This window comes from Thermobia domestica, chromosome 5 (genome assembly GCF_964235325.1).
Source record: "Thermobia domestica chromosome 5, izTheDome1.hap1.1, whole genome shotgun sequence".
NCBI lineage: Eukaryota > Metazoa > Arthropoda > Insecta > Zygentoma > Lepismatidae > Thermobia > Thermobia domestica.
Window position 1 is genome coordinate 130,770,258 of NC_137458.1, and position 18,871 is coordinate 130,789,128.

The 18,871-nt window shown below is 36.2% G+C and overlaps 1 protein-coding gene across 2 annotated transcripts in view; it reads left to right on the top strand.

Annotated features, from left to right (window-relative positions):
- Window positions 1-12,418, top strand: part of LOC145686130 (protein FAM151B) — a 120,285-nt gene extending 107,867 nt beyond the window's left edge. For both annotated transcript variants that reach the window (XM_081759109.1, XM_081759110.1), the window contains exon 4: window positions 11,441-12,418. In XM_081759109.1, coding sequence (XP_081615235.1) covers window positions 11,441-11,998 — 558 coding nt within the window. In that variant the 3' untranslated portion in view covers window positions 11,999-12,418. The remainder of the gene's footprint in view (window positions 1-11,440) is intronic.
- The last annotated feature ends 6,453 nt before the right edge of the window (window positions 12,419-18,871 follow it).

The window sequence follows — 18,871 nt, forward strand, 5'->3', positions numbered from 1 at the left end:
TTCACTTTGCTTGAGCTCACTGCCTTCAGTAGTACTTTCGCTCCCTCACCAGTGATGTTCAAACTCACTAGCAGAGCCATATTGAGGATAGTGAGACCAAGTGAGCGGAGACCTAATTAACACAACAAAGGCTAAAAGCTAAATTGTCCTGCCATCAAGACTCGTCTCACCGAGGCATACAAGATGAGATGATTAGAATGGGCACAGAAGGACATTAAACTACCACAGGCATACTGGGATCAAGTTATTTGGTGTGATAAGATATTCCTCTCCAATCAGCGTGGGAGACTCATCTTCTATAGGTCACAAGGCAATAGCTATGCCTCAACATGTAGTGCAGACAGAGCATTGCGGAGGAATTGCTTCATACTTCTGGGGCTACTTGACAGCCGCTGGCGAAAGAGAAGTGACTCCAGTGCCAAGGAGAGCTAGGTTTATATCGATGACCTGAGAATATCTTGCTATCGTCCTGTCGCACGATGGGGCCAAAGCACTGAATTCTTCGCAAAAAGTAGGAATGCACAATATGAAGCAAAAAATTGTAAGAAAACCAGTTAGTTCGGTGTGTGGTGGCTACAATAATATATTTAATATATATAGAAGAAAGATTTGGACATAAAATAAAACTTACAAGCAAACAACAAAAAATAAAGTTTTTAAGTGGCACGCGCCAAGATGCGCTATATGAACATTTCTCTGAAAGTATAAAAGAAGATACGTGGACTGAAGTGTTTATTTCGACATTACTTAATCAAAAATATAGTTTAAAATCACAAAAGGAAATATTCCGTATATTCGCGCCTAAATTATATAACACATTATATGATTGGCATAAACACATGCGTGGCCAATATGCTTTGACTTGGCAATGTACTATTTGCTCACATTCTTGTGCGTGAAAGGAAAATGTGAGGAAAAAGTGTAAGTATACAATACACAACTGAAGAATAATAAAACTGAAGAAAATTTCTTTTATCTCAAAATTATTTCAAAATTGTGGATGATTCGTTATGACAATGATGATGCAAGGACGCTTCAATACATAAAATTTCTCATCACAAATTCTTGATATGAATATATCATCAGATATATATTAAACATGTTATGATTTACAGGCATCGGTAACCTGTTCAGGTTGTTTCATATATTGCATCGTGCAATACGTAGGCTCATTTGAGGGCTTTGACTGGAACACTGAGCTGGAGCGCGCTGAGGCTCATTACAGTTGATTCCAATGTCACTTCTGTGCACGCATCACAAAACAAAATACTGAATTGATCAACACAATTTTTAATATGGTGCTACCTTATGGTCCGTTGATAGTTTAGCAAACGTTGGCGTTTCAAAATGTCGCCACCATTAATCAAATATGGGTTGACTAGAGTTTAGTTCTGTTGGTGAATGGCAGAGAAGTATGGCTAGATGTTAGGAACAAGATGGGGCCTGGGGGCAAAATTTCCAGAATCAATTTATAGTCAACTTTGTCAGTGCGTGCATGGGGATCACACGTCTAATAACCTAACTTTCATCCCAGCTCAATTCAAAAGCAGCACTACATCCAGAATGCGTTTTTCCTCAAACATTTTCGTGCGCTATATTTCCCAGAAGTGCAAATACGAGCAGATTTTCTCTTTGCATATAGTAAGAACAATGTTTCCGCTACGACGTATTAAAAAATCAGACATGATATGTCATATTTTCTACTAAAATGCCATGTTTGACCATATTTTATATGCTTTCAATACCACAGCATTTTCCAAATATATTACTATGCATCACATCAACATTCTAAATATACAAAACGATACATACGGGTCGTGTCACCATGTTTACCAGCCACTGAATATCTATACACATGTAGGGATAGTCGCGTTCAAAGTCAACTTTCTGTCACTAAGAAGCGGCTCTCCGGCTTCGGCGGATAACCAAGTTCACACATGCCATGAGCTCGTTGTAAGCTGCTATCACTTCCTTTCCTGCACACTATCTTATGTATACTCTATTAAGGTTTCATTATAACAAGTTATATCGAGTCAATCTTTTACTTCAGTCTTGAGTTTTTTGCCAAGAATTGCCTGGTTTGGTCCCACTGTGCGTCAGGTCAATTTTACAAAGAGGAGTTCGTGTTTATGCACAACAACAGTGCTGTGCGTACATTCAAACCCAGATGTGGCTACAAGAACATCCACAACACATCTGTATGGACGATTCTCCACGACCTCCTAATCGTATCCCAATGGATCATGTGTTCGCATTAATGATGTAGAAATGGGAGGAAAGGCGAGAGGATATCAACCAGATGGTTCTAGAGGCATGGCAGTACTATCGCAATAACCCTGTCACTGTTTTTTCTTCTCGCTAACATGTTTCATCTCCATATGCAATTTCTTAATATGGTAGGCAAATAAGTCTTGGAAAAATGACTTCACTGAAGGGTAGAGGAGGGGAAGAATGCCTAGAAAATTCTGGAGAGCTGTAGGTGCCATGTCTCCCTGGTGAATACTGTTCCTTGATTTAGTAGTTTACCCTATTATGAATACAAGTCCTTTCAGGATTCCAGATCACATTGTAGGTGAGTGTCAATTAACAAAGAACAATGGTATAATTAGCAACAATGTCAATTAACAATGGTATAATTAGCAACAATTGAAATGTAAATTTAAAATTAACATTGGTATATTTTAAATTAAATGAAACATTGCATTAAGAGTTTTCTTATATATAAGTGAACAAATATAATAGCTGCAAAATAATATCGTAATGAGCTACTTTTACAAGAAAACGGCTATATAGCTTTTCCTTCATGATAGAAGGGTTGTTTTAATCTCAGATAGTTGTGAGAGATCTGTCCTCACAAACCTGACTTTTTTCCTGTACGTGCCTCTTTGGTTCTGCATAATATATACCAATTCACTATGAGCTGAAGACCATATTACCTGAGAACTGGCCGTATAGTTGACGACAGAGAGACCAGAGGCACTTGAACATTTTATAGCATATGGAAATAAAGCGCCTCAATGAGCTTCAAAATGCAAGATCTCAACTCATTTTTCAGAAAATACATAAATAACTAGAACACGGTACTTGTCAGTACTGTTTGTGTTTGTGTTTGTGTCTCTCTCTCTCTCTCTCTCTCTCTCTCTCTCTCTCTCTCTCTCTCTCTCTCGGTCGGTCTTCTTTCTTGCTTGCTTTGGAATAAACATTCTTAAATTACACATTTGCTAACTTTCATAGCATTGCCTAGAAATATTCTTTTGCTACGTTCTCTTGTTTTCACTGATATTTCATGACGAAAGCATAGTAGTTTTCGGTTTACGATTAAAAAATAAATAAAAACTAGTTTCGGGCATCACTTGCCTACAATATGTTAGGAAATAAACATCTGTGTGAAATTCAATTATTGTGCTTTCGTCGTAAAAATATAGGGCTGCGTCATGTTAATTTTCCGTTTCTTGATGGCATTACGAATTCGGCATTTAATAAGCTGCGTATAGGCATATTCAAAACCAGATACCATTTTAGGCAATCAGTAGAACGACAATATATATATATATATATATATATATATATATATATATATATATATATTTATATATATTACAACATTTTTCCTCTTTTGCTTTTCATTATCACACGTGTTAGTTATATAAAGAAAATCCCAGTTCTCTCGAAAATGCAATAGAAAATTTATAAAATGCAGTGCAAATTGCTACGCAAGAAGCAAAATCTTAAAATAAATAAATAAATAAATAAATAAATAAATAAAATGGACAGCAGGATGTTTCAAAATTGTTTCCCTGATAATATATTCATGAAGCATAAAATTACACACAGACAAACAAATACTTTTTATCGTGAATTGCATTTAAGATATTCAAGTGTTTTTGTGTACACAATAAATTTTCACGTGTGATCCTTACGTTACCCGAAGGACATCCAGATGATATTCCAATTCCACCCATGTGTTGGTCAACATTACGTAAGGGATGGATGTTACGACTTCAGTAATTCTGCACCGTGATGCTGCGATGTCGTTCACTGGTGTTTGGTAAACCTGGTACTTGACATAACCCCAAAGGAAGAAATCCAATGTTATCTCCGGTGATCGTGGAGGCCAGCTTATGGGGCCATCTCGCCCAATCCATCTTCCCGGAAATGTATCTAAATAGGCATGGATATCTAACCCCCAATGAGGTGGCGCACCATTTTGTTGGAAAATTAAGTCCGGAATGTCCTGAATCTCTGACACAACAAATAACTGCAACGTATCAAGATAGGTATTTGCTGTGAACGTCTTTTCACTGATGAAAAAATGTCCTATGATTTTATTGTACAGTTCGCAGCAAAAAACCTGTAACATGAGCACGTAAGTTTATTGTGAAACGACGAAGTCTTTTGTTCCAAAATAAATGTGATGGGGAGGACGCCGAGGTTTCTCCTAGTGTGATTCGTGCCACTTATACGTTATGTTGATTCCCTGCGCTGTTAGACGTAGTTTCACAATAAACTTACATGCTCATGTTGCAGGTTTTTTGCTGCGGACTGTACATAAGACCGCACCACACGTTCGGCTTAGGGCTGTCTCTGACGGTCTCAAACACAGCGTGGGAATTCTCGGACCCCCAGATTCTAGCATTGTCAGTTAACAACACCGTTCAAACGAAATGTCTCATCTGAGAAAGACAAGTTTCATATAGTCAACGATGTCCTCAATCATAGACAGCATGGCAACAGCAAAGTCATAACAAGCAGTGTAATCCGTTGGTTGGAGGGACTGCACGATCTGGACTTTGTACGCACGGAGAAGATGGTGCTTATGTAGGATGCAGTGCATTGATGTCTTAGAAGTCTGCAACTCATGTGAGGCTCTACAGACTAACTTTTTGAGATTCTCACGAGGCGTCACTCAGTATCTGAATTGTCTGCGCACTAGGTCCGGCCCTGTCTGTTCTAGGGAGAACACTGATGCTACCTGTTTTCTTTAAACGTAGTATACCACATCTTGATGCTTTTAACATCTGGTGGCTTTCTATGGTATGCCGTCTGGAATTATCTCTGGACTGTTTTTGATAACTCTCATGATAACAAGAGGATACATTGGGCTTTCTCCTGGTTTGAGTACGTGTTTCTGCAAATGATGTCAGATTCCGCTGTTGTTACGTCACTGGGCCCTGTAACAAACAAAATAAAAGTGTATGTACACGAAAACCTGAATATGTTACATGCAATTAAAGATAAAAAGTATTTGTCTGTGTGTCACATTTTATGCCTTATGTATGTTTGTAATCAGTGAAAGAATTCTTTATACCCGATGTGTGTATAATATGGGAAACAATTTAAAAAGTCTTGATCTGTCAATGTTCCTTTCAAATGAACGTGTGTATATTGCTTTCTTTTCATTTGTATGCAAATGTATTATGATTTTGTTTTGTTTTGTTTGTTTGTTTTTGTATGCTATATGTTCTAAACAAAACGTGTTCGTCGTAAATTTAAGGTATTGTGGCCTTTTTTTCCTATAAGATTTTATTATAAGATCATTCCACCAAAAATCACCCACTGGTGTGATGTCATTTTGATTTTCTTTTTAAAATAGTAGACAACGATATGATCTTAACGTATTGCTTACCATATGTCCACAGGTTCGTAACACGTCATGTACAGATTTGTAGGCAAATCAGTATTTACGCATAATGCAATATTATCACACAAATGAAAAGCTGTACCTATATGAAACAAACACCATTGTACAAGTAATAAGTGACCTTCAGTGCAGTATTATGAGCATGCACCTACCTCAGTTGTAAATGATTAAGCCTTATCGATTAGTCGAAGCGAAAGCACAATGTTTAAGCCATGAAAAGAATGCGGAGGAGTTGAACTTAGACATTCATATCTGGGCGTGCAATTATTCTCCAAATATTAGAAGTGAATCATCATGATTTTATGAGGAATCAAATATGATCGCGTAAGGAATTCTGCCAACTTTCACACCTGAATGTCTCAGGTGAGCTAAGTGCGAAAACTCTGAAATGTAGTGAATACAAAAATGCATTTACAGAGAATAATCAGAAGGTTTAAACTTAGCAGGTATACAAACTGTAAAGGAAAGAAGTTAGATACAAAGTAATGGCACAAAACAAAATATAATGCTAGAAATAAAACCTTGTGGAAACGACATGAAGTAGTTTAATAATAACATAGTGAAATTTCTTTGCCCATCCAGTTTCAGTAACTGAATTAATTCTAAATGTGTAAGTTTTCTCACTTGACATAAAAATACTCATGATACGTATCAGTTGACTTCGCAAATGCTTGTTTTTGGTTCCACTATTCTACTAGTTTGAAGAACAAAACGTACAAATTATGTTCTAAACTGGCATCCTAAACCACTACGAGCCACCATCGATGATAAGTGCAAGCAGTGAGGTTGCGTATGTAAAAATAGAACGGTGGAAATTCTAAAGTTGTGTAGTTATCAGTTGCAGTTTTTTTTTTAATGTGCGGTGCTGCCTTGCATATGACAAACCTTCGTTCTAGAACAGCAACATTGTTTTGTTAACACAAATGTGTAACTAATTTTTGTGATAGTTTCTCAGAACACTGGTACAAATCTGGAGGGGTCAGAATCTTGTTTCTTGCTTACGTTCTTTGGAATCCTACCCTTGATGCTTCTAGTTTGATCACGCCAAATACATTATAAGGGCCTTTGCCTTGAGCAGTAGCAAAGTAATTGTATTCAGCTCAGCTAATAAGTCTGACTGATAAAGGTTTAGTAAGTTTCTATTGATTTTATACTATCGAGCAGCTTTCACTCAAATATATTAATTTCGTAACTTTCTTCAAATACTGTATTAATTACGACTGAAAAATATAAACAGGAAAATATGAATGACTGTTCACAATGAATACACTGCTAGTGTATTAACACACAGTACGCGAAAGAATGCGAAGTGTATTGTGTTCATCTGTTTTAATCATTTTGAACCACAAGCGTAAAATTATTTGCAAAATCAGTCAGTACTATTGGTTTAACCAGTACTAACTTTGATTTTGGTTTACTTTAAACATTCAGACTGAACTTTCGATATGTTGTGATTATTTGAAGGCTAACCATTTTTGTGACTTTAATGAATTTACTGGTTGTTACATTTGATTTATCTCTACTGACACACTTATTTTCACACTTTTCTTCCACTTTGTCACTGAGCATGCCAGTGATCATTTCTTTACCAGGGCAGCTTGAATGTATCCATTGTACACTCGTGTACTTATTCATATCATATGTCGTAAGTTATAACAAGCTGTAGTCATTCAGATGATGACCTTCCATAAGCTACATTTTCAGCATTATTATTGTTATTAGATAAAATTATTCCACTGTCACTTTTTTTAATGCACTTGATTTTGCGTTTCTTATGTTTGTTGGTTCATTTGAAATTAGTTACGTTACATGTGACGTACTGCACAAGAAACATTCTAGTTTACTATCAACAGTTTTTAACATAATGTCCTTTACAGTCTGTATTCGTGCAAAGTCGAAAATTCTCAGTTTTATAATTACATATTAACTATATTTCCCGCAAGTTTAAGAATTTTTACACTTTCTCACTTCATATATATTTGGGTGCAGACATTAAATTCCATACGAGACCATAGTTGACACCTCATAAAATATATGTACAGGTAGTGGTAAGAATAATAATACTACGGCCACATGTGTCAAGAATAATATTGGGCTCAACTTCATTCCTTATTTTGCTTAAACATGGTGTTGTGGCTTACGTTGATCTATAATTTTAAGACATTTGGGAGAAGATCATGTTTGTAATATTGTATTAAAGGATACTTTATGACCTGTACAACGAAATTTGTACTGACTTAATTTGAAAGATTTTGCATTTCGCTTTAATTCAAATGCAATGTTGCATAATCCTACATTTTGATACACGTCATATTGGAATACAGTGTTTATACTGTCTTACCAGAAACACGACCGAATATATATCGAAAATATATCACCATTTTTAAAAATGGTCATGCAACACCGTCGGGCGTTTTCAGTGACATGCTCTATAGATGTAAGAATATTCTGTCAATAATTTGTAAAATGTGTATCAATTCTTATTCGAATTATGGTAGGTGCATGGTCATTCTGTGCAAATATACAACTAAATTCAGACTAATTCTGCAGTGTATGTAAAGAATATCAATAAATATTGTTCTAGTCGGAAATATATTTATATATATATATGCAATAACAGTAAATAATAACAGTATAAATGATAATGATGGCTGTTAAAATGTTGTACGAGAGCATTGTGCAATTTAGTTTAAACTGTTGGACATATTTGCATTGAATATACTCCGGCATAAGTACGTACCTTCTTTTGCCTGCTCATTTTCATTTCTGTATAATTGACTTTTGAGGCAGACTCGTTACTGAGTTTTGCACATTGATGGATGTCAAAAGACTTGCAGTATAACGCACTTAATTGCAATATCTTACGCAAGATCGTCTCATCGGACATTTCGCTCTTAACACGTGAATTTCTACTTGTGGATTGTCCTCATCATGCTCAGCGTCGTGTTCATTTTGCTCTATCGACAGACTTATCAACACTTCTCGGAAATGATAAACAAACGATCTCTCAAGCTCTTGTGTGTCTTAATCTCCATATCCTGGCCTCAAAGAATTGTCCTAATGTTCATTTCTTACTCTCTGTGCTTGTTCACTGTCTATTGCCACGTAATGTATTCTTAGTTTCAAGTTCAAATGATAATTCTGATATGTATTTTACTCTTCATCTTTCACACTAACCCGGGCCTTTCTTTACTGTTGCCGCATAGCTCCATGAAAAGCAGATTACTGTGTTACTCATTTTATCCTTGTGCTTTTGCCCCTATTTTTGCATGTTTTCTGCAACATTTACTTCCGTTGCAAACTCATTACTGAATTTCATAAATTGATGGTTGCAAAAACACCGTTGCAATATAGTACTCCCAATTCCAATCTCTTACTCTGATCTTTTGCATTTATTAACTCTTATCAGCTGTTAAACTTCTGTTCTTGCTTCTTTTGCTTCTTTGAGTACACTCAGAGTGGAAAGGCGGACTCAGCCAATGTACTTCTGAATGAATGGGTCAGTGTTTTTTTTTATTTATTTATTTATCTATTTTATGGTCATCCAAAATTAAGTAATTAAGTATTGGTGTGAAACACAAACAACAAATGCTTGCAAAAGATTTATGGTGCAGAAACTGCATACCGTAATATACTTTTCAACGTATTCGACATACATTTTCAAGTACACATCATTTCTCGTTTGTGTTTCACATCAAAAGGTTTCCTTTATTTTTACTGTATAGGGATTACATTTCCTCTAAGAACTTAAATTGATCAATTCTCTTTAAGTAATAGTAGATATAATCCGGACGCAATGTACATAATTCTGCATCCATAATCCGGACGCAGTGTACATGCTTGTAGTACTTTTCTGTATTGATGTAGAATCCAGCTGGTAACAAAAATTTGCGTTGGCCCCCACCAATTTCCATTTCACATACAGTTAACTTCTAAAGAATCACCTTTTGTTAGTATATCACTTAGAGAACCTCAACCACTTTCCGCTTTTAAAACTTTCGTAGTCAAGATACTCGTTGCATCTACACGCGGTTTTATATACATATAAACTAAACTCAAATTATTGTTATTATTAACGACGTTACAAGCATCATAGTTACAGAAAGTTTATATTACATATTCGAACTTATCTTCTCTACCCGGTGTACGCCGAATTATTGAACAAATCTTGGCTTAACACAATTTATCATTCCCAAAACATTTTCGTTCTGATGTTAGTGACAAAAGAACATGTTGTGGGGGGAGAGAGAGAGAGATGCACTTTGTTGGCGATTATACACAAGATTTACATCGAAAATTTTATTTTACTCGTGTACTCGTGTATTTTTTTGTTATCATATTGTGTGTCTTTCTTTGAAAACAGAAATTTGTGTATATTAATAAGAGAACTATTAGAGACTTCGAGTTCTTAGTCTATACTTCTACTATTCGTGTTGGCTGTCAGTTTTGCTACATTCTTATTTATAAATTTTCTTTGAGTAATACATATATAATATAGATAGATAGATATAATATTCCCCATTTTAGCGTTGGAACTACGTGTAACTAAAAGTACATCTGATCAAAAGCAAACGCTTATTACTAATCTTGTTACAATACCTTTGGACCGTGTTAATTTAATTTATATTAATATTTCGACATGCGCGGGAGTCCTGCTCACAACTGTTCGTTACTTCCTGTAGGCTGGAAATGCTATATTCTCATCATAAAGTACTACTGTGCTATCCTGAATCCATCCAGTAATAATACGAATTAAAATACCAGATATTTCTTGTAACTGTTTTTGCTTACAAGGTCATTTCATTAACTTTTAGTCCCTTTACATACTCGTTTAGTATGTTACTGAAATGTTCTAGTTGAAGATGATTTAATATATTTAAAACTTTTATGCGAATTATTTGTTTTGTATTCACTAAATAATTACATTTTTGTTCAAGAACTTCGATGAGTTTGCAGACAACATTCAACTTAAAATTACTGTGGCCACATCAACATTTATGTTTAAGTACTTGAATACAACTTGTAAGTTAAATTTTCAATTAGGATATGAGTAACAGCATACGAAACTAGTGTGCAAAGGAACTAAGTTAACATGCAGAGATAATGAAATAACCTTGCAAGCAAAAACCATTACAAGAAATAGCTTGTTTTTGTGTTTATTTGTATTGTTAATGGACGAATACTAATCGAAATAAAATTGTTATAAGTGTAATTGATATTCTGTGAAACTAATTTATTTCGAGAATTTTTGAGCTTGTTTTCGTTGCAAATAACACAGTAGTAGTTTATGATGAGAAGATAGGATTTTCAGCTTACAGGAAGAAACAAACTCCTGTGAACATGATTTGCACACAAGTCGAAATATCAACATAAGCTAAAACTAAGAGGGCCACAAGTGCAAAGGTAAGCACAAAGTAATTACGAAAATTACCTTATAGCATCTATTACTAATTATATAGTCTCTCAGAAGCATCCTCAATTTTCTGAAACACATAAGGTGTAGCCTTGTAATATGCTTTCATAATGTCTGATGAAGACAGTGATACATTTACGAAACTGTAACACAGAGTAATCATAAGGTAATAAGTGTTTTTTTGCTTTGGTTAGATTTTACTATTACGAAATATACAGTACATGACGTGTGCTTTAAATAAGTGCTTGTATTTCATTGTCGTTTCTTCACAAAAAAATTTTTGCAGCTATCTGATCTGATCAACATTCAAATTTTACTTGCGTATGTGTTCGAAATAGTTCTTGCTTTCTATATATTTATACGTATACGTTGATTTTGTCTTATAGATTGACTTTCCTGTATGGCTGAATGCTGATATCTTAAATGGACCTGTGAATAGTGAGAAAGTACCTGTTGATGCAGATGACTTCTTAGAGAGAACTTCAGAAGAATTTCCATCGAGTACACTGTCCGTCGGTTGGAAAACACATTACGGAACTGATGATGGTGATAACGTTACCAGTGGAAACTATACTATGGATCACGTACAAGATATGAAGGACATATTAACAAAGCACCAAGTGATTCAACAAGTTACTTTTCCTGTTAGAGCTGGCTTGGCTGCTCATTCTGAAGATACTCTGTCGTGGCTAGTGAACAGCGTTGAAAATAGTACATTGACTGTATGGAGCGCTGAGGATGATTATGTAGATGTGCCGAAACTTGCCGATGTGATTTTAAGTATTGGTAAACACAGAGTTTTTGTTGATGTTCCTCGGACATTAGAGGATTCATTAAATGGTTATATTAAATCAGAAGGTGTAATGATTCAATATTGGCCTTTTTTGATCGTTGCATTGCTTGCTGCTCATTACTGTATTAATCAGTATTGTTTTAATCAGTGAATATTGATAATAGTACAAACCAAAACATTACTCATAAGTAAAAAGCGTTTGTGTGTGGTGCTGAAAATGTAATAATTTGTTGATTTGTGCAAGTGAAGACAATAGTATGTACAGAATGAGCTTGTGTATCTTGAAATGAACTGTCGAGGAATACGCGTTAATGAATTAACTTTAAATGCTTGCCTTAGTCATGAATATGCAAGTGTTGTATGTTTTTCATTGTGATAGAACAGATGTTATGAGTGATTGCGATATTTTGTATTTACCCTGTACAAATATGAAAGACATGTAATTTTTACTGTGCCTTTTACAGTACGAAAAAATTAGTTCCAGTTCGTTAAAAGACAAAAACTGATTTGTAAAAAGGCATTTTGGTGTTAATTTATATTGAACAAATAAAGGAAAGTAATTTCGTCAAAATGTTACGTGTAATGTTTCACACATGCATCAACACTTATACTATAGGGTGAGGCATAAGTCGATTAACACTCCTGTAGCACACGAACGGCTTGGCGTTCATACTTGGTTCATGGTATATGTTGTTCGGGTGGGTAATGGACCATATTGCATGACATGATTGCCATGGCGGCCATCTTGGAAGCCGTCATCTTGGATCCAACTTTGAATTTTAAAATGGGAAGAGGGCATGTGGGGTATCATTTGATACGAGCTTGATCTCAAGGAAGCAGTGGTACAGTCCATTTTCACCTACCGTTATTGGTTAACAAGATATTGCTTCACAAAGGGTGAAAATTTGGCATTACATCATGTGGACTATGTGCTGTCCTTCTTGAGCAAGACGCTGCAAAGCGCCTCTGTCAATCCTCATGGACTCGCAACAGCATGTCCGGGTCGACGGTTTCACAACATTGCAGAATTCGCTGCATTAGATGGTGAATATCACGGATGGGTTGTTGATAACCAGGTTCTTCAGATGACTCCAGAGGAAGAAGTCTAGCGACGTAAAATCTGCGGATAGTGGTGGCCACTCTGTCCCCGTCGCCCTACTCAATGTCACGGAAATTGTCTATCAAGCCATTGGCGTGAACATAATGCATAGTGAGGTAAAGCCCCGTCTTCCTGGAAAAAGGATGGGAAATCGCCGTCCTCATTCAAGAGAGCAGGGAACACATCATTCTCGAGCATATTACGATATTTCTCACCAGTCAGGGTGCGTGGATGAAGTACTGCCAATAATGCGTCTCTCCAAATTCCACACCACGCCATCACCTTCTCTCCACCCATCTCTTTGCTGTCTTGGCCCCAATCTGGGTTTGTCACTCCAATATCTGTGATTTTGTTTATTGACCTCTCCGTGACCTCATCGCTAAAAAAGAACACGTTGTGGGAACATGGGATCCTCCTCACGCCTTTCTGTGGCCCATTCAGCAAACTGCACTTGCCTGTCTGGATCATTCTCTGTTAACTGCTGTTGGAGTTGCAAATTGTATGGGTGCCACTTGTTCACATGCAGCACCCGTAACACTGATCTCTGACTGATTCCTGTTATGGATGCCACATGACGAGAATGGAGTTTTGGCTTTTCACAACAGCAGCCAACACTTCTGTCGCCTTGTCGTTGGCAGTAGCGGTCTGTGGGCGTTCAGATAGATCCTTGTCGTGCACCGAGCCCATCTCAGGGAACTTCTTTAACAACTTGAACACTGCAACATGTGAGATGTTCTCTCTATCGCTCGCTCAGGATGGGCTGCATTAAACTCAGCCGCAATCACCTTGGCAGATCGTCCACCACCCTTCTCGACGATCTCTGGGATTGTTAGTGACATCTTATATCACCTGGAACAGAGAAAAACATGCTGTGATGTCAATTTTTCACCCTTTGTGAGACAGTAACTTCTTAACCAATAACGGTAGGTGAAAATAGACTGTACCACTGTTTCCCTTAGATCGAGCACATGTCAAATCATATCCTACATGCCCCTTTCCCTTTTTAAAAAATCCAAAGTTGAATTCAAGACGACCGCCATGGCAACCATGTCGTGCAATATGGTTCATTACCCACCCGAACATGTACCATGAACAAAGTGTGAACGCAAAGCCGTTCGTGTGCTACAGGGGTGTTAACCGACTTGTGCCTCAGCCTGGATATATATATATATATATATATATATATATATATATATATATATATATATATATATATATATATATATATAATAAAAATCACTCTTTCTCGTAGAACTTACCAAATACCGGGTAAGGTAGATTCAGTGACCAGAGATGTAAGGGCTCAAAGAAAGAAAAAAAAAAGGCACTGCTTTCTTGTCTGAGAAATTCAAGACTTTTTTTGAACATTTCGATTTTAATGGAATAATAGTACGTTTTCTGTTTCTTTTCCGAAGAAGCATTTAATTACTGTATTCCGAAGATAAGCCATAACAAATTAAAGAATCAAAGAAAATCAGTGACTCAATAGGAAAAGAGGCAAATCAGTGGATACTAGTTTCAACAAAGTTATAAAGCTTCTTTTAATTTACAGTTTATGCGTAATCAGGATCTTCGTTTATATTTGAATTCTGCCACTGGTATGCGGATTAATCTTCCTTTGGGAGACCTTGTTGGACGTCTGTAGGAGCACCAAGTGAACTAAGATTTTTAATGTCAATGGAAACTCACCAGGAATACTTCCCAGCTCTAAAATGAATTTAGCTGAAAACCTTATTTAGATGGTCCATCCGAAGGTCTAACATATTCCGAAGTTACAGCTGCTAATGGGCATAAATAGTGAAGTTATGGCACAATAAAGATATGAAGAACGTAAACCCAGACAATAGTAAAAATTTCAAGATAAGTATCTTGAAATGTACTTAAGCAATAACACATACATCTATATAAGCTAAGTAAATGTTAATGTTGAAATGCATTGTTGCAATGTATTATTTTACTCTCCACATTATTATTATTATTATTATTATTATTACATTGTGTGCAATACTTAAAGATGAAAGGTAAGTTTCTGGTGTTGTGTAATTCCTAAGTGGCATAGATCATGAAACGAACTATAAGTAGAAAGTAGTGCTACAGTATAATACAGGAGACGGCAGAAAAAAACACGTGATTAATTACTTTCATGTAAAGACAATAACTTACACTGAAAGCCTCTATACAAAAGTAATGAAATGCCCCTTAAAAGGGGTGTGATCACCATGGACTACGATGCATTTTCCGCAACGCTCTCCCATGCTCTCTCACAAATTGGTAATGCGTTGTGGTATGGAGTTCCATTAATAGACCAGTGCTACGCTATTGACAAGTGCTGGATGGTCCTTGGTGAATCTGAATGTGCACGATTTTTTCCCGTAGCATCCCAAACGTACTCGATGGGATTAAAGTCGGAGGAACAGGCAAATCAATCCATTCGCCGAATGTCTTGTTCCGAGAGCTCGGCCACCTGCGTTGTTCAATGTACTCACGCATTATTATCCCTAAATAAATTGTTGAAGCCGAATAACTAACACTTTCTGACACTTTTTTAAAATGAAGTATTTAGTTTCGACAACTTATCGACTCAATCAAGTGTCTGATGAAGACGTCAAAACTATAACAGTTGATTTTAATTTTAATCAATAAGCATGGGTGCCCACAAAGGGGGGCTATGACGCAAACTGCGTCATTGAAATATTTGGGGGGGGGGTAAAAATCTATATAAATATGTTTGAGGAGGTGTAAAAATTAATCGAAAAGATTTTTTTTTTTCATGGAAGAACACCTACCGATAGACAATTGGGGGAGGTGTGTCATGGACATAAGGGGGGGGGGCACCACTGCAATAAGTGTGTTAAGGTATGGTCAGAAAGTGTTAGTTATTCGTGTAATAAGTTCCAGAATCGTGATGGGATAGAGTTTTAAGTTAAGGCTGACTGCACGTCTCACAAAATGGACTGGGAAAAGGACTACAGTGTCACAATAATGTTAGCCAGTGAGTGTGTCGTGTTCAAAAATTGGGAGGTCTGTATGCCTATGCAACATTTTCCCCACATAAGGCAACTTTTTTTTTTCTTAAACCTTTAACCCTTAAGTACTCATGCGGGGTGTTCACACACCTCCAAACATAACTTTTGTGTTGCTAGCCAGAAGTCCTAATGAAAAAACATTTTAAAAATGTCTCAAAATGAGTATAAAAAAACTAATTGCAGCAAACACTTTTAAAAACATGTCTAGAGTTATCCTACATTGTCTTAATCATTAAAAAATATATTTTTATTGTAAAGAAAAACTCGTCAATTTGGGAGTCTATTGGATCCCCGCGCAAGTCTCAAAAAAGGCGCGAGTACTTACGAGTTAAGATAAAACATAGTTGGTACGAGTAATGCGCTTCAAGGTACATTTGATACCACTTTTAAAATATACATCTAATAATAATAATAATAATAAAAACAATGTAGCTGTAGAATAGCAGTGAAACCCTAAAGGAGTTGTTTTTATATTGATATTGGCAACACGGTGGCTCAGTGGTAGAGCGCTTACCTCTAGCACGTGGGGTCCCTGATTCGATCCCCGGCCAAGTAAGTTTGTGGTGGACAAATTGTGTCCATGGGTTTTGTCGGAGTACTCCCGTTTCCTCTCTCACTCTCATTCCATCATTCGCTTGCCTTAATCATCCATTTCCCATAGCTTAATGGGCATAATTGTGGGACGTTAAAGTAAGATATTTCATTTCATAAATAGTGATATTTTTGATGGGTTTTGTTCCCAAATGTATTTGTTCCATTGTCCGTTCATGAGGCCACAATGAGGAGACATTTGTGTGATTTCCCTTGAAACAAATGGGAGAAAACATTATGTAATTCAAATGTAAATGAATGGCTTGTTTTCTGAATGTGATGCTAATGCTCTTTTTGTTCTGAAATTGAGCCTTTAAAGTTCACTTAATTTCCTTTGTAACGATGGGCTCGAATAATCCAGTTGGTTCCTGAAGATACAGGAAAGATGACAGATAATTATTACCAAAAATGTGTTTAAACGGGTGGATTTACACCGAAAAAATAGCCTACACAGGCAAGTTTTTACTTTGCCTAGATTATTCTCTGGAACCTAATCTAACCTATTTTAAATGAAGTGAAAAGCAGCTTCTATGATAACCGGTTTTAGTCACTGTTCTAGTCAAAGAAAAGCCTTACTTCTACACAATCCTCTTTCGTATCCATTCACTCATTTTAATTGCCACTTTTGTGATGGACTATCCTTAATCAGTACCAAAATTAATTAGAACTGCTTTCTCATACACTATTAAGACCGAAATCCAAGAATGTAACCCTGTATTCGGAGAGAAAATGCAACAGCTTCAGTGGCGGATTTAGAAGGTAAAAACTAGGGGTCAGCCAGAACCCAGACTCTGATAGGTATATCATGAGTTTACTATAAGATTAAAAAAAAAAAATGTGTAAATAATAGCTTCAATTATTTTTCACTCAAAACAGTGGCGGCTAATGTTAGTGTTGCAGGGTTGCGTAACGACCAAAGTATTTCAAGAAAAAAATATTATTATCAATAGTAGTGAAGAACATAAAAAATACTTTTTAATACTCGCATATATACACTTTAAATAACATATTTTTTACTTCTGTAACTATCCGTTCCGTTAATCCGTTTTAAAAAGCGAAAAATAATCTGTCACAGAGTCCCTAATTTATATCGTGTTGCAGCGAGCATACAACGACCAGATTCCTTCAGCGCGGCAATTGGAGCAAATGTTAAGTCTTCTTTCCCCTATCTCAGAAGTTAAAGGGACTGGTCGTTGCAGTGCTTCTGCAACACAGCACAGTTTCCAGTGAATGAAAAGTTTTTTCGTGCTAAATAAGATTTCTAAATTTTCTTTCACTAGCAATTAACAAATGGAATTTGTTTTTATGCATTCATATTTTTAAATTACGGGACCATACTGAAGCAAATCAATATAATGACAATTAAAAAAAAGTGATTGCAGAATTGCAAAATAAGAAAGAAAATATCTAGTAGAGGAGAAAACAAATGAAAGTAGACACGCATTTACAAGTTAATTCTTAGCTTATATTGATAATGAGGGCTTCTTCTACAGTAATTTATGAATCAAATATTAATAAGTCAGTATGTAGGATCGCTCTCCCCCCCCTCCCTCTGTGGATAGTATTTTAGTATAAACATATTTCTTTTATAAAATAAGTATATTTTATACTCTTGATAATTTCCACATAAAACTGTATATGATGGGGAACGCCACATTGAATTTGGAACTAGTTAGCAATGCTCAGGGGCGTAGCCATGAGGGGGGTCCACCGGGTCCGGACCTCCCAAAAATTTCGAAGCTCGACTAACATTTGTAGACTTTCTTAACGAACTATACTTGTTTAACAGAGAAATGATCGATGTAGGCTAAATATTTTATTTTACGCCTCATCATGTACTCTTTTCTTTTCTTATAAAAATAATCGTTCTATCATTTTTTCTAAAAATATAGGTGACAGTAATTAAGAATTGCTTATCGTCTTTTCGGGTGCAGTATAAGACAGGTTCCATATTATGTAGACGTATTGGACCTCCCTCAAATACTTTGGACCCCTCGCAGTTAACATTTCTGGATGTAGAACTGGCAGTGCTGTTTGTTTTTATGTTCTTTGATTTTTGGCTTCTGTTACACGCGGACCCTTCATCTGGAGGGTTTCGAGGTTTCCTTTCCAGAACATATCACATTGTTAAGCGTTACTTTGCCTCATGTGGAAGTATATTGTGTTCATCGTGCATTGCGTAACAACCAAGATGGATGATTTGGAATGTACCCAGATAGCACGAATACTTGCGGCAAAGTTTTACTTCGTTTAGTGGAGCAAACAATCTGAAAGTTTGCGAAGGCAAAATTTCGTAATATTTATTAAA